This window comes from Balaenoptera physalus, assembly GCF_965194825.1.
Source record: "Balaenoptera physalus genome assembly, chromosome: 19".
NCBI classification, from domain to species: Eukaryota; Metazoa; Chordata; class Mammalia; order Artiodactyla; family Balaenopteridae; genus Balaenoptera; species Balaenoptera physalus.
Window position 1 is genome coordinate 49299780 of NC_138900.1, and position 15270 is coordinate 49315049.

Here is a 15270-nt window from a genome sequence, read left to right on the forward strand (position 1 = left end):
GGTCTCTGTCCTCAAGGAACTCATGGTCTTATAGACAAGAGAGATACATGAATGTCAAGTTGATGGTGTGAGACAGGAGGTAGCGGTGTGTGTAGCTACAAGCAGGACCATTGGAGTCTGGATCCAAGTTCTGATTTTGACTCCAAAAAAAACTGGTGGCTTGTTTTCTAAGGGAGAATTTAGCTAAAAACAGTGAGATCCTCTGCCAGATATAAGAAATGTGTAAGATTTAAACCAGTTTTGTGAATAACTCTTTAATATCAAATATCCAGTCAGAGTTGAATCTCATTGTCTTGTGGCTTTTTTTTTTTTAATAAATATATGTCTTTATTTTTGGCCGCGTTGGGTCTTCGTTGCTACGAGCGGGGGCTACTCTTTGTTGTGGTGCGCGGGCTTCTTGTTGCGGAGCGCAGGCTCTAGAGCGTAGGCTCAGTAGTTGTGGCACACGGGCTTAGTTGCTCCGTTGCATGTGGGATCTTCCCGGACCAGGGCTTGAACCCATGTCCCCTGCATTGGCAGGCGGACTCTTAACCACTGTGCCACCAGGGAAGTCCCTTTTTTTAAAAAAAAAAAAAAAAAAAAAAAAAGATTTAATTGTATTTATTTTTGGCTGTGTTGGATCTTTTTTTGGCTATGTGGCTGCATGTGAGCTTTCTCTAGTTGTGGTGAGCAGGGGGCTACTCTTCGTTGTGGTGCGCAGGCTTCTCCTTGCGGTGGCTTCTGTTACGGCTCTAAGCGCATGGGCTTCAGTAGCTGTGGCACGCGGGCTCTAGAGCACAGGCTCAGTAGTTGTGGTGCACGGGCTAAGTTGCTCTGCGGCATGTGGGATCTTCCCAGACCAGGGATCAAACCTGTGTCCCCTGCATTGGCAGGTGGATTCTTATGCACTGTGCCACCAGGGAAGTCCTCGTGACATTTTTTAAAACCATTTGTTGGTTTGAATCAGAATCCAGACAAGATCCATACACTGTGATTGCTGTATCTCTTAGGCCTCTTTTGTCTGTATCAGAGTGTCTCAACTTCTGCACTATTGACATTTGGGGACCAATAATTCTTTGTTGTGGAGGACTGACCTGTGCATAGCAGGATGTTTAGTAACATCTCTGGCCTCTGCCAGAGCATCTACAAGATACTGGTAGCACACCTGCCGCAGTAGTGACAACCAGAAACGTGTCCAGGCCTTGCCAGATGTCTCTTGGAGGCATAGTCACCCCAGGTTGAGAACCACTGATCTGTAGGTTCTCCCTCTACCCTTCCCATTTTTTTTTCTCCTGGTGATTTATTTGCAGAAGAAACTGGGTAGTTATTCCTGCAGTTTCCTTCAGTCTGAATTTCATGAATTTCATCCCTGTAGTGTAATTTAATATCATCTGTCACCAGTTTCCTGTTAATTGGTAGTTGGATCTAGAGGCTTGATTCGTTTGATTTTTTTGTTTTGTTTGACAAGACTGCTTCATAGGTGGTATTCCATTCTTCCATCAGGAGGTAAATAATATCTGTTGTGTCTTTTTGTAATATTAACAACCACTGGTGCCTAATTCATTCATCAGGGGTCTTTTTGTTTAAAATGTACATGTTTTCAATTAGACAAATTTTATTTTATATAATAATCTGTGTTCTCCCTTAATAAAGGAAGGGGAAATGGAAGGTGAGGCGGTTGAATCCATTGTGGAAGAGTCTGAAACTTTCATTAAAGGAAAGGAGAGAAAGACTTACCAGAGACGCCGGGAAGGGGGCCAAGAAGAGGACGCTTGCCACCTACCCCAGAACCAGACTGATGGGGGTGAGGTGGTCCAGGATGTCAATAGCAGTGTACAGATGGTAATGATGGAACAGCTGGATCCTACCCTTCTTCAGATGAAGACTGAAGTAATGGAGGGTGCAGTTGCTCCGGAAGCAGAGGCTGCTGTAGACGATACCCAGATTATAACCTTGCAGGTTGTAAATATGGAGGAACAGCCTATAAACATAGGAGAGCTTCAGCTTGTGCAAGTACCCGTTCCCGTGACTGTACCTGTTGCTACCACTTCAGTAGAAGAACTTCAGGGGGCTTATGAGAATGAAGTGTCTAAAGAGGGCCTTGCAGAAAGTGAACCCATGATATGTCACACCTTACCTTTGCCTGAAGGGTTTCAAGTGGTAAAAGTGGGGGCCAATGGAGAGGTGGAGACGCTAGAGCAAGGGGAACTTCCACCTCAGGAAGATCCTAGTTGGCAAAAAGACCCAGACTATCAACCACCCGCCAAAAAAACAAAGAAAACCAAAAAGAGCAAACTGCGTTACACGGAGGAGGGCAAAGATGTGGATGTGTCTGTGTACGATTTTGAGGAAGAGCAGCAGGAAGGTCTGCTGTCAGAGGTTAACGCAGAGAAAGTGGTTGGTAACATGAAGCCTCCAAAACCAACAAAAATTAAAAAGAAAGGTAAAATGAGTTTATCCATTATACTCTCATAAAACCTTTTTGGGATAAAGCACATAACACAGTGTCTATGCAGGTTATTTTACATTAAATGGATTTATTTTAAAGATTGTGATGTGGGCACCAGTCTTTTTAAGCCAGTCTAAAAGAAGTTTTTCCAGATTGAGTACTTTTTAAGTCCTGAAGAGAAAGAAGTAAATCTATTAGTGGCATGAGATAATTATAACTCAGTGTGACTTAGTTGGCTTTAGTTATAAAAGGCTAATGAAATATATTTGTGGAAGTTTAAGATTAGGATTAATCTTAACACTTTGAAACCCTGCAACAAGTAAGTGTTTTATTTTGCACGTAGGTGTAAAGAAGACATTCCAGTGTGAGCTTTGCAGTTACACATGTCCACGGCGTTCAAATTTGGATCGGCACATGAAAAGTCACACTGATGAGAGACCACACAAGTGCCATCTCTGTGGCAGGGCATTCAGGACAGTCACCCTTCTGAGGAATCACCTTAACACACACACAGGTGGGTGCTGGTTAAGAATGTTGGGGGCTACAGCATAGCAAAGGTTTAAACTTGGGTTTTAAATATCATCTGATTCCAGTGGGAATAAGAGTGGGAAGATTTTTTTTGTCCTTTCTTATGGTACCCTCTTTGTGATCTTGATTTATTGTAAGCAGATGGACTTAGTTATAGGCAAATGTAAAGAAAGTTTAGTGGAAAATAATCTAAATTTTATAAGGATGGTGATTCAGAAAAAGATTTTCTCTGGTAGTTAACCTATAATATTTCCCAAAGGTATCACCACTGTGTTGCTAAGGTTTTAACAACAATGACAAAAACTAACCCCCCCTAAATTCCCAGGCAGTAATTGCCAGGCACTATGAGGAAGAACATTAGAAATAGAAGTGAAATCCTACCTTTGTAAAAACTATGGTTTCTGGTTGTTTTACCTCAAAGAAGATAATTCATAATCCCAGAATCGAAAATTTAAGTCACCATTCCAGCAATTCAAACATTTATTCATTCATGGTTCACACATACTTAATACTCTAATATTAGCTTCATGTTGGCTGTGGTCAGGTTCTGGGGTCACTAAAGAGGAGAGACTATGGGCTAAAGCTCTCTTTAGACTCTCTTCTGGGCCCTTTATACTTTCGGTGTTGGCATTTGGCTGCAAGTGCTAATAGAAACTTCTTTCACCTAGTTCTTCATGCAGAATAGCTTTCCTCTATCCAGATTCTCCACCTCGTTTTATATGATGATTCTTGTTTTTTATTTGATGTGCTGGTTGTCTGATGAATGTGATCAAGTAGGGATGGGCCAATGAGCAGTACGCTGTGCATTAGTATATTTGCTAATGTGACTTGGTCATTTTTCACCAACTACCTAGTTTCTACCCAGACACTTGATAATAATATGTTTTATTTGGTAGTTTGAAATCCTAGGGAAAGGGCATATGACTAGATGAAAGCAGCTGGCCCCATTATAGGACTTGCCAGAACGGGAGTGCCTTGATGTGGGCACTGCATGTCATGGTCTAGTCCTCAGCTTTGAAAATAAGAAATTCAGTCTGTCTGGTTATTCAGGAATGATTTGGCAGGACTAATTCATACTAACGAAACCCTCAAGAGTCAGATTCATATCAGAAAATCAGTTTTTTTTTTTTTTTTTTAATTTTTATTTATTTATTTATTTTTAATTTATGGCTATGTTGGGTCTTCATTTCTGTGCGAGGGCTTTCACTAGTTGTGGCAAGTGGGGGCCACTCTTCATCGCTGTGCGCGGGCCTCTCACTATCGCGGCCTCTCTTGTTGCGGAGCACAGGCTCCAGACGTGCAGGCTCAGTAATTGTGGCTCACGGGCCCAGCCGCTCCGGGCCCAGCCGCTCCGCGGCATGTGGGATCCTCCCAGACCAGGGCTCGAACCCGTGTTCCCTGCATTAGCAGGCAGATTCTCAACCACTGCGCCACCAGGGAAGCCCAGAAAATCAGTTTATGCCGAGGAATATACCTTTTTATTTTCTAGATGCAGTCGTATTGCATTCTAGGGGGCGCACTTGCCTGTGTCAGGATGCTGTAGCAATTGAAGGGTGACTTGGTGAGCCATGGACCTTGAACAGAGGGACATAGGCAGTCATGTGGGTCAACCCGATGAAAACTTCTGTCCCACAGCAGTGTCCACTTCTTTCCTAATTGCCATGCTTATGTCTACCAGAGGCAAGCCTCTTTCTCTCCCCTAAATAATACTAGGTAAACATTGGAAATTCTTTGTTTTCAACTTACCTCGTCCTAATAGAAATGGATGTTGCTTTCCTTCTCTTGTTAGTCGTTGTTTTACTTAACCTATTTGTACCACCAGACTATACATTTTTCATAGATAAGAACTCTATCCTTCACTCTTAATCCTCAGTGGTACTAAAGAAGCAAATTGAGCAAATGAACATTCTTTGGAATTTTCTAGTTACTATCATATCCAATCACATTTCCCTCTCCAGTATTTTCTCAATCTCTGGGAGAATCATTTCTGCAGATGGCTGGACCCATTCATTACATTATGGCTCTTCTTAATTCCATTCTCAAAAGTAGCCTTCCTTTGATTTTGGTGTTTGAGATTACCTTGCTGTTCACCCCTTACCCACAGCCCACAATTACAGATAGTCCCTAGTTTCTAAATAACCTATGAAGGTAGTAGCACTGTGTTCTACTGTCAGCTTTATCTCCTCATTATCATTATTACCTGGGCATGATATTTTCAGTGCAGTGTTCAGAATATAAAGTGGCTAGAGAAGATCTACTAAAGTAATGTTATGTTATGGGGCTACTATGGGAAGACATATTAAAAACGGTAAGATTATCTCAGTGAAAGAAAAAACAAAACAAGAAATATAGAGGGTATATTATTAGTTCATAAAAATATTTAAATATTCCATGATTTGACTTTCAGATCACAGAATATTAGATATTGATGTTTGAAAATGATCTGTTTAAATCACATAACATAAAAGGCAATATTACTTTATAAAGCCTTTGATAAGTCTCTAGAATACCTTATCAAACCAAATTTATATAGAAAACATGTTATTATATTTGTATTTTTTTTAAAGAAAAAGTGGGTCAATATGGACAGCCCAATGGCCCTATATGTATAATCATAATAACAGTAAGATTTGATGTGCAAAAGGATCTTGAGTCAAATAACTATTAATTCTGTGGCCTGTACTTGATAAAAATTGAGGTTTAAAGATGTATATTTTTTAGAAGGGTTGAAACAGAATGGTGTTTCTATTAACCTTTAATCCATAGTGACCAGAATATTCACAAAATAGGGATAAAAAATATTTTGTATTCAAAGGCAGCATACTCAAATGGATAATTAAGAGAAACTAAATGTTTGGCATGTGTTTCTAATATTTTGGGGTTAGTGTTGTAAAGTCAGCTGGGCTCACCCATAGCTTTTGGAGCTACTGTCAGGGAGGGTTGATGAGATGACCAGGGTCCAACCTCATGTAGCAGTTGTGTCACACATTGAACTCTGTAATTAACTGTGTCCTTGATCTTGTCTTTCTGTTATACCCTCCTTTCTCTAGGTACTCGTCCTCACAAGTGCCCAGACTGCGACATGGCCTTTGTGACTAGTGGAGAATTGGTGCGGCATCGTCGTTACAAACACACCCATGAGAAGCCATTTAAGTGTTCCATGTGCGATTACGCCAGTGTAGAAGTGAGTATTCAGCTCCTTGTTGGTTCCTCTCTGAAGAAGATCATGATTCCAGTATGAACTGTCCTCATACTGACTTAATACAAGATAGAAAATCTTGCTAGATTACTGCACTCCCACTCTCCCTCCCCACCACCAAAAAAAAAAAAAACTGTAATGAGTGTAAAAGGTTTTCCCATTAAAAAAAGAGCAGTAACGGGACTTCCCTGGTGGCGTGGTGGATAAGGCTCAGTGCTCCCAGTGCAGGGGACCCAGGTTCGATCCCTGGTCAGGGAACTAGATCCCACATGCATGCCGCAACTAAGACCTGCAACCAAAAACAAAAACAAAAAGGAGCAGTAGGGACTTCCCTGGTGGCACAGTGGTTAAGAACCTGCCTACCAATGCAGGGGACACAGGTTCGAGCCCTGGTTCAGGAAGACCCCACCACAACCCCACATGCCTCGGAGCAACTATGCCCATGCACCACAACTACTGAGCCTGCGCTTTAGAGCCCACACGCCACAACTATTGAAGCCTGTGAACTCTAGAGCCCACGTGCTGAAACTACTGAGCCTGTGTGCTGCAACTACTGAAGCCTGCGCATGTAGAGCCCGTGCTCTGCAATAAGAGAAGCCACCGCAATGAGAAGCCTGCGCACCACAACGAAGAGTAGCCGCCGCTTGCCACAATTAGAGAAAGCCCACGTGCAGCAACGAAGACCCAACGCAGCCAAAATATAATTAATTAATTTTTAAAATATCATCTAAAAAAAAAGCACTAATCCACATATTATTACAGGCAAGTTCTACCAAACTTCAAAGAAATGAGTAACTATACCAAGAGCACTTAAAAATGGAAGATTTTAGGGACTTCCCTAGTGCTCCAGTGGCTAAGATTCTGCGCTCCCAGTGCAGGCGGGCCCGGGCTCCATCCCTAGTGAGGGAACTAGATCCCACATGCCTCAACTAAAAGATCCCGCATGCTGCAACTAAAAGATCCTTCGTGCCACAATGAAGGTCCTATGTGCCGCAACTAAGATCCTACGTGCTGCAACTACGGCCCAGCAGCTAGCTAGCTAAGTAGCTTGCTTGCTTGGTTGCTTTCTTTCTTTATATGTATGTGTGTGTTTGTGTGTGTGTGTGTGTGTGTATATATATATATGTGTGTGTGTGTGTGTGTGTGTGTATATATGTGTGTGTGTGTGTATATGTATGTATATATATATATATATATATATATATATATATATATATATACACACACATATATATATATATATCACCTTTATTATTTGAGGCTACCCTGTTACCAAAACTGGATAAGGATACTTCCAAAAAGAAAACTGTTTCTGTTTCTCACAGAAAAGCCAAAATTCTAAGTGAATTAACAAACCAAATTTGGTAATAGATTTTAAAATAAGTGATTACTAAATAGAATGTATCTAAAATGCAAGAATAATTCAGCATTAGGATATTATTGGTGTGTACTACACTGAGAGATTAAAGAAAAACCATATCATTTCTATAGATTATTGAAAAATCATAAAATTTAATACTTATTACTGTTTAGAGTTCTAGCAAGTCAAGAGTAGAAAAAAATATCTTTAGGGACTTCCCTGGTGGCGCAGTGGTTAAGAATCTGCCTGCCAATGCAGGGATCACTGGTTCAGGCCCTGGTCCGGGGAGATCCCACATACCATGGAGCAGCTAAGGCCGCACGCTGCAACAAAGAGCAGCCCCCGCTCGCTGCAACTAGAGCCTAATTAACTCTGAAACACTGGAAGTATTCCCATTAAACTTTGGAACAAGATTTCCATTCCTACTGTTACCATTTCAACATTGTATTGGAAATCCTAGCTAATAGTATAAAATAATAAATGAATTATAAATGGAAAGACAAAACTGTCATGTCTTGCAGACATATTTGCTTACACAGAAAATTCAAGAGTATTGGCTGAAAAACCTAAAGCAGTAAGAGTTCATTTGGGTGGTCAGATCCAAGATAAATACAAAAGAATCAGTGACTTATTTTATACAATATCAATAGTAGGAAACAGGTTCAAACCCTAACAGCAATAAAATGACCTAGGGATAAACTGAACAGCAAAAAACATCTGATACCTACCTGTAAGAAGAAAACGTCTCAAAATTTTCCAAAGGACATAAATAAATACACATTTCAGGTTGATTCTAAATTTCGACTGGAAGACTAAATATGAATGACTAAGAAAATTTTGAAAAACGAGTGAGGGGCTTGGGCTTCCCTGGTGGCTCAGTGGTTAAGAATCCGCCTGCCAATGCAGGGGACACGGGTTTGAGCCCTGGTCCGGGGAGATCCCACATACCATGGAGCAACTAAGCCCACGCGCCACAACTACTGAGCCTGCGCTCTGGAGCCTGTGAGCCACAACTACTGAGCCCACGTGCCGCAACTACTGAAGCCTGCACGCATAGATCCCGTGCTCCACAAGAGAAGCCACCGCAATGAGAAGTCTGCACACCGCAACGAAGAGTAGCCCCCACTCGCCCCAACTAGAGAAAGCCCGCACGCAGCAATGAAGACCCAACGCAGCCATAAATAAATTAATAAATTTTAAAAAACAAGAAAAAGAATGAGGGGCTTGTGCTATCGGCTGTTTGAAAACTATATGGTAAATGAAGACAGTGTGATGTTGGAGCAGGAATAAACAAATAGTTTGTTGAAAAAGAATAGATCCCTGTGTATATAGGAATTTAATATATGATAAATAGGCAAGTTTTGGAAAGAGAATTATTCAGTAATGCTGTTGGGACCATTCTTTAGCCTTACAGTGTGTGGAATTTTACTATATAGCACTTAGAAGTACAGGGAGATTTTAATGTAAAAATTGGGACACTTTTTAAAATTTTCAAAGGAAACATTAGTGTTCAAAACACTTCTTAGAGTCAAGTTTGAAAGTCACTGTTTTGTTGGAAAGGTACTTAATAAAAGATGAAAAGCATAAGTCCATAGTGAGGAAGGTGAGAGGCCCCTGGCGCCTGGCCTCTCAGGGAGGTGCTGATGATAGGAAGAGAGACTTAAGGGAATTAAAATGCATTTATTAACTTGGATTCAAAATTTGTTAGAAAATTGATCCATAAATAAGCATAGATTATTTTAAAACTACTATGGAAAATTTCAAACATATATAGAAGTAGATAGACTAGTATAATACACCCCCATGTACCTATCACCCAGCCTTACAGGTAATAATAGCCCATCTTGAGTCATCTATGCCCCTATCCATTTTACCCTCTTCCCTTGGATTATGATAGGGATTTGAGAGGCAACAGTTACAAATAATGAGGAGGAAGAAATACTATCTTTTAGACTTCTTCTGTATTATGAACTGCAGTGTCCAAAAAATAAGCTTTTGTGCCTGACCCACAGTATTCATGTCACAGTCTATGTTAACAAAAGTTTAAGAGGTTCGGTTGCTTTTGTGTTTCAGGTCAGCAAATTAAAACGTCACATTCGCTCTCACACTGGAGAGCGTCCTTTCCAGTGCAGCTTATGCAGTTATGCCAGCAGGGACACATACAAGCTGAAAAGGCACATGAGAACCCATTCAGGTAGGACTTCTCCCTTCCTCGTATTAATGAACCGCTTTTTAGTGGATCCTGTGGGACCCTGTGAACCACCACATGCCCCTATTAGTTACACAAATGGAAGCTGGCATGAGAGTAGTATATAATTGACAAATGCTTCTCTGGCATATCTTTGGAATTCATTGCTCTGAATATACATTGGAGAATGGAAAGTTTTCACTGTTAGAAGAAGTCTGGGTAGGTTACGTAAGTAACCCAACTCGTCAGTTTTCCAAAGTACTCTCTTTTCCTAAAAAGAAAATCTTGCAGGTCCTCCTGTCATCCCGTCTGCTTTCCCCCAAAGGTAAGTACTGCTGTAGGAACTATTCTTACTAAAATGTGAAGGACTCCGTGGCAGAGCTGGGCAAAGCAGAGGTGGTGGCCATAGTTTGGGACTTCTTTTCCATCTCTAAAGATAGGCATGAGCCAGGCAGTGGGCCTGAGCCTCATCCTTCCTAAATTAAGAGCTGTAGATTCTCTGTGGATTAGCACATCTGCCACCTGGATTACCCTCCAATTATATGATAGTATTCAGTTATTTCATCTAAGTTGTTCATTTTGTATTTCCTTTTAAGGGGAAAAACCTTATGAATGTTATATTTGTCATGCACGGTTTACCCAAAGTGGTACCATGAAGATGCACATTTTACAGAAGCACACAGAAAATGTGGCCAAATTTCACTGTCCCCACTGTGACACTGTCATAGCCCGAAAAAGTGATTTGGGTAAGTAAATTAACTAGTGGCAAATGAAAAATATATTTTGACAAATTTTTGAAAATAATGGAGATCACAAATTAACTTCTTCCTTCATGTAAGTTTTGTGAATGTGAATGGCCTGCTGTTTAATAAAAGTCAGTGCTTAGATGCTAGTGATACTTTCTTCTCTCTTCTTTCTCTTACTGAAGCTAAGCTACAAGATTCTTTCCTGATTATAGCTCATCTATAAATTAATGGCAGCTGTAATGAGAGAAAACAGTATAATTAAAGCCCCCAAATAGGGAAGTGACATAGTATGGTTCGAACTAAGGTCAGTTCACTTCAGGTTTTTTTCACAATATTTGTACTTCCTCTAGGTAATGGGACTGTTTTATTGGTTTGGTGATAGCTATATTTCTGTGTGTAATTAAGCTAGAGTTTATATAGAGGCAGAGTTTGGTGGTAGAAATTTTAGTATGACCCATATTCTTTTTTTTTTTTTAATAAATTTATTTATTTATTTACCTATTTATTCATTTATTTATGGCTGCGTTGCGTCTTCGTTGCTGCGTGCAGGCTTTTTCTAGTTGCAGCGAGCGGGGGCTACTCTTTGTTGTGGTGTGTGGGCTCCTAATTGCAGTGGCCTCTCTTGTTGCGGAGCACAGGCTCTAGGCATGCGGGCTTCAGTAGTTGTGGCATGCAGACTCAGTAGTTGTGGCTTGTGGGCTCTAGAGCACAGGCTCAGTAGTTGTGGCTCGTGGGCTTAGCTGCTCTGCGGCATGTGGGATCTTCCCGGACCAGGGCTCGAACCATGTCCCCTGCATTGGCATGCATGCAGATTCTTAACCACTGCACCACCAGGGAAGTCCCTTACTATGACCCATATTCTTAAAGATAAGGTCACCTGGATTTATCCCTTTGTTTTTATTATTTAAAAGAGGTAAAAATATTGCCCCAGTCTGTTCTCTATCCAAAATGCATTACTCCCTGAATAATAATAATAATATAAACTTAGGTAAATTGTACTTTACAGGTTGTCTTTTACTTTTGTTTTACTTCTTTACTCATTTGATCTTCACAACTACCATATGAAGTCATCAAGGTATATTCTAGCTTTATAGATGATGAACAGGTGTCTTGACCAAAGCTGCACAACACAGCTTATGAGTGGCAAAGCTGGACTTGAATCCTCTCGAACCCTCTAGAGCTGTTTCTCACACAGTGGAGTACATAAGTACCCAGGTCATATCAGGAGCATACTGAGCCACAGCATAAACTTGGCCTGTCTTTCTGCAGCATTGGTTATACTCAGAAGGTTTTGAGTAAAGTTATACAACTGAGCTGGCGTCTTAAAAAACATTTTTACATTAATATGACTATATTGAACAAACGTTCAATATAGACGGACTAACGTTTTTAAGATGAAACTGTGAGCTTGAAGTAGAGGACTTTGGGCTCCACATAAGATCCAGTGGGTCATGTGTTCATCCTACTCTGCTCTTGAAAGGACTTTGTTAGAAAAACTTAAGAGGTACTGTCCTCAGGTAAATGAAAGAGTTTTACTGTTCTCACCGTATAGAAACTAAAACCTAAACCAGTAATATCTCATGGCAGTGTGTGAGCTGTTAGGCCACTGTTTGAATTATTCAAAAATTTTTTTAAGTTATTCACTTTCATGATGCAAATAAAAACCTTGAGTGTTTTATTCTTGCATGATACCTCTTAGACCCTGCATAACGAGCTCTTTATGAGGCACTTAATTGCCTAGGAGCTGTCAAATAATAGTTATCTCCCAAAACTATTCCCAAACAAGTTTGTGTTCCCCAAAGCTGGTCTGATTTCACACTAATATCCAATAATTAAGATTCATCACTTTGGGACACAGGAAAGCATGGAGAATCTTGACAGACCTGCCAGAATCACGATTCACCTTCAAATACTTACTGCTCTGAGTCTTTTTTTTTTTTTTAACTGATGTATAAGAATAATTCCTACCTTACAGAATCATTATTGTAAGTATTTAATAAGAATGTATGAAAGAAAATCTTTAACTATTAAGTCTCTATCTGAGGACCAGAAGGGGAAAGTTGAGGCCTAAAAATTATTTGGAATAATATATGTGTGTATAAAAGGCCTTCATATAGTGAACATGTGTAGAGAGTTAAAAGTGAGCCATTCCTTTCCCTTATCTTACTTCCATTCCCCAGAATAGGCCCTCTTTAAGTGTGATGTGATATTACCTTGTTTGAGCAGATTGGTAGCACCATAAATTCATGATCCCAAATGCAGCTGGGCTCCTGAGTAATCCAGCTGTTTGTCCTCATCAGTTGTGCTCCCATTCTCCTCAGTGAGTTTGTCCATGCATTCATTCATTCCACAAATGTTTGGGTGCCTGCGATGTGGGAGGTTCCATGACAGAGTAGGATAAATCATTGTTAACTTTCTTTAAACCTCTAATCTTCCTTCCCTTTTCTCTTTGCCTCCCTGGTCTCAGTATGTAACCTCTTTTCCTACTTCACAAAAAAATAAAGGCAACAGATTGAAACTTCACATTTCCTGTTACCAGATGTGTAAACCTACCTGCATTCATCCTCTTTCCCCATCTGCTACTAGAGAGTTTGTGTCACTCTTCTTGTCTGTGGCCTGTCCCTTTGCCCTGATCCCACTCTCCTGTGTTCTTGGCAGCCTTTACGTGGTCAGGTATCGCATCTTTACCTTCGTTTTCATGTTCTCACTCCTTAATCTTTCGCCTCAACTCTAAACGTGCTTACATCTCTCTTGTCTTTTTTAAAAAAAAAGTCTTTCCCTTCTAGGTTTAACTCTTATTTCCTTCCTAGCCAATGCTCATGAGTTACATCCCTCACAGTCCTCTCTTCCTCAGCTTCTAGTTTCCTTCCCATCTGGCTTATACCCACCACTCTATAAAGTGACTCTGACTAAGATCACCAATGACCCCACATGGCAGAATGTAGGGAACGTTCAACTCCCCATCTGCCTTGATCTCTTAGCATCATTCTTCATAGCCGGCTGCACCGTCCTCCTTAAAACACTGTCTTCCTTTGGCTTTCATGGCACTACATCCTGTTGGTTTTCTTCTGATTTCTCTGACTGATCCTTCTCAACCTTCTCTTGTTTTAATCCTTTTTCCTCTCACTGGCCTTAACTGTTAGGTTTCTTAAGGCATGACCCATACTCTTTTTCTTTCTTTGCCTTAGTGATTTCATCAGTTCTCTTGGTCTCACTCAAATCCTACTCCAAATCTGTCCTTTGATTTAGGCTTATGTAACCATCTATTCCTTGCCATCCCTATCCCTACTTGATATTGTTGACATTTCAACTTCAACATGTCCAAAACTGAAGGTCTAAAACCCCTTTACCCCCTCGCCCCAAAGATAAACACAGCTTGGGCTTCAGCCCTGTCCCACTATTCCTTGTCTCAGTAAATGGCCCCACCATCTGCTCAGTTTTCCAAGCCAGAAACCTGGATGTCATTCCTGATACCCACCTTTCTCTTCCTCACTCTCTGGCCAGTCACTCAATCCTGTAGATTCAACTTCTTAGGTCTCTCATCAGTTCTTCTCCTTCCCTCCGTACCCACTGCCATCTCCTTTATCCAAACCACCACCTTCTTTCACCTCTCCAGTTTCAACGTCTCCACTAGTCTCCCCACGTCTGTTACTCCTTTTATTCGCTTTCTGTATAGCAGCCAGAGTAATTATTTTAAGAAGCAGAAAGAAATGTATTCTTAACTCTTTGAAATGCTTGTTTGTGTTTTCACAAGATGGACTGCGCTTTGTATTTTGCTTTCAGGTGTCCACTTGCGAAAGCAGCATTCCTACATTGAGCAGGGCAAGAAATGCCGATACTGCGATGCTGTATTTCATGAGCGCTATGCCCTCATCCAGCACCAGAAGTCACACAAGAATGAGAAGCGCTTTAAGTGTGATCAGTGTGATTACGCTTGCAGACAGGTAGAGCCCTTCATAGTTAGAAAACGGTTGATGTCCCATTAGTGTTAGGTTTTATCAGAGGGTTTTTATATACCTTGTATGGTGACTATTTTTAAGGATAATATTTTCAAACTGTGGTTTGTGAGATTGTCACCAAAGGTCCTGCTTCTCGATTGTATCATGTCTGGTTCCAACTGACAGTTTTATTCAGTCACACCTTCCCCCACCCTCCACCCCCTCCAGGCAGACTGCTAGCTTTTCTCAAAACCATGGGAAGTAAGTCCAGGACTTGAGAGAAGGGCAGAATCTGGTCCTGGGGCCTGATGCTTGGGAGTGATGTACAGAAGCAGCCCAGCAGGAGTGAGCGTATCTGTGCTAGGATTTTGGGAAGCAGTTTTGTACCCCAGTATGGTTAACTTTATCCTCTCAATAAGCAGTTTTGAGCCTAGACCCTTGGGAGAGAAAGGTCTTGTCAGCTACACGCACACAGATGGTAGCTGGGGTAGCAGCCCTAGGACAGGCTCTGAGACCTTCCCCCACCCCACTTTCTTTCAGGAGAGGCACATGATCATGCATAAGCGCACCCACACCGGGGAGAAGCCTTATGCCTGCAGCCACTGCGACAAGACCTTCCGCCAGAAACAGCTCCTTGACATGCACTTCAAACGCTATCATGACCCCAACTTTGTCCCCGCGGCCTTCGTCTGTTCTAAGTGTGGGAAAACATTTACCCGCCGGGTAAGAGTCAGAACTTTACTTCCTGTCTTACAGTTCTTGATACCACGTTCTTGAGCTTCCACTGCAAAGCAGGGCAGTTTTTTCCACTGAGGTTATAAATATAGAGATGCACTGTCATTTGGAAAACGGTCAGTCATCCCCACCTCGAGGTTTTCTGTCC

The 15270-nt window shown here is 41.2% G+C and overlaps 1 protein-coding gene across 4 annotated transcripts in view; it reads left to right on the top strand.

Moving 5' to 3' along the window:
- Window positions 1–15270, top strand: part of CTCF (CCCTC-binding factor) — a 50163-nt gene that overhangs the window by 28198 nt on the left and 6695 nt on the right. For 3 of the 4 annotated variants that reach the window (XM_082439609.1, XM_082439611.1, XM_082439610.1), the window contains 7 exons: window positions 1633–2422; window positions 2772–2942; window positions 6007–6140; window positions 9589–9709; window positions 10300–10449; window positions 14233–14393; window positions 14928–15110. In XM_082439609.1, the coding sequence (XP_082295735.1) occupies window positions 1642–2422; window positions 2772–2942; window positions 6007–6140; window positions 9589–9709; window positions 10300–10449; window positions 14233–14393; window positions 14928–15110 (1701 nt within the window). In that variant the 5' untranslated portion in view covers window positions 1633–1641. The remainder of the gene's footprint in view (window positions 1–1632; window positions 2423–2771; window positions 2943–6006; window positions 6141–9588; window positions 9710–10299; window positions 10450–14232; window positions 14394–14927; window positions 15111–15270) is intronic. The other variant, XM_082439612.1, reaches the window with a different exon arrangement.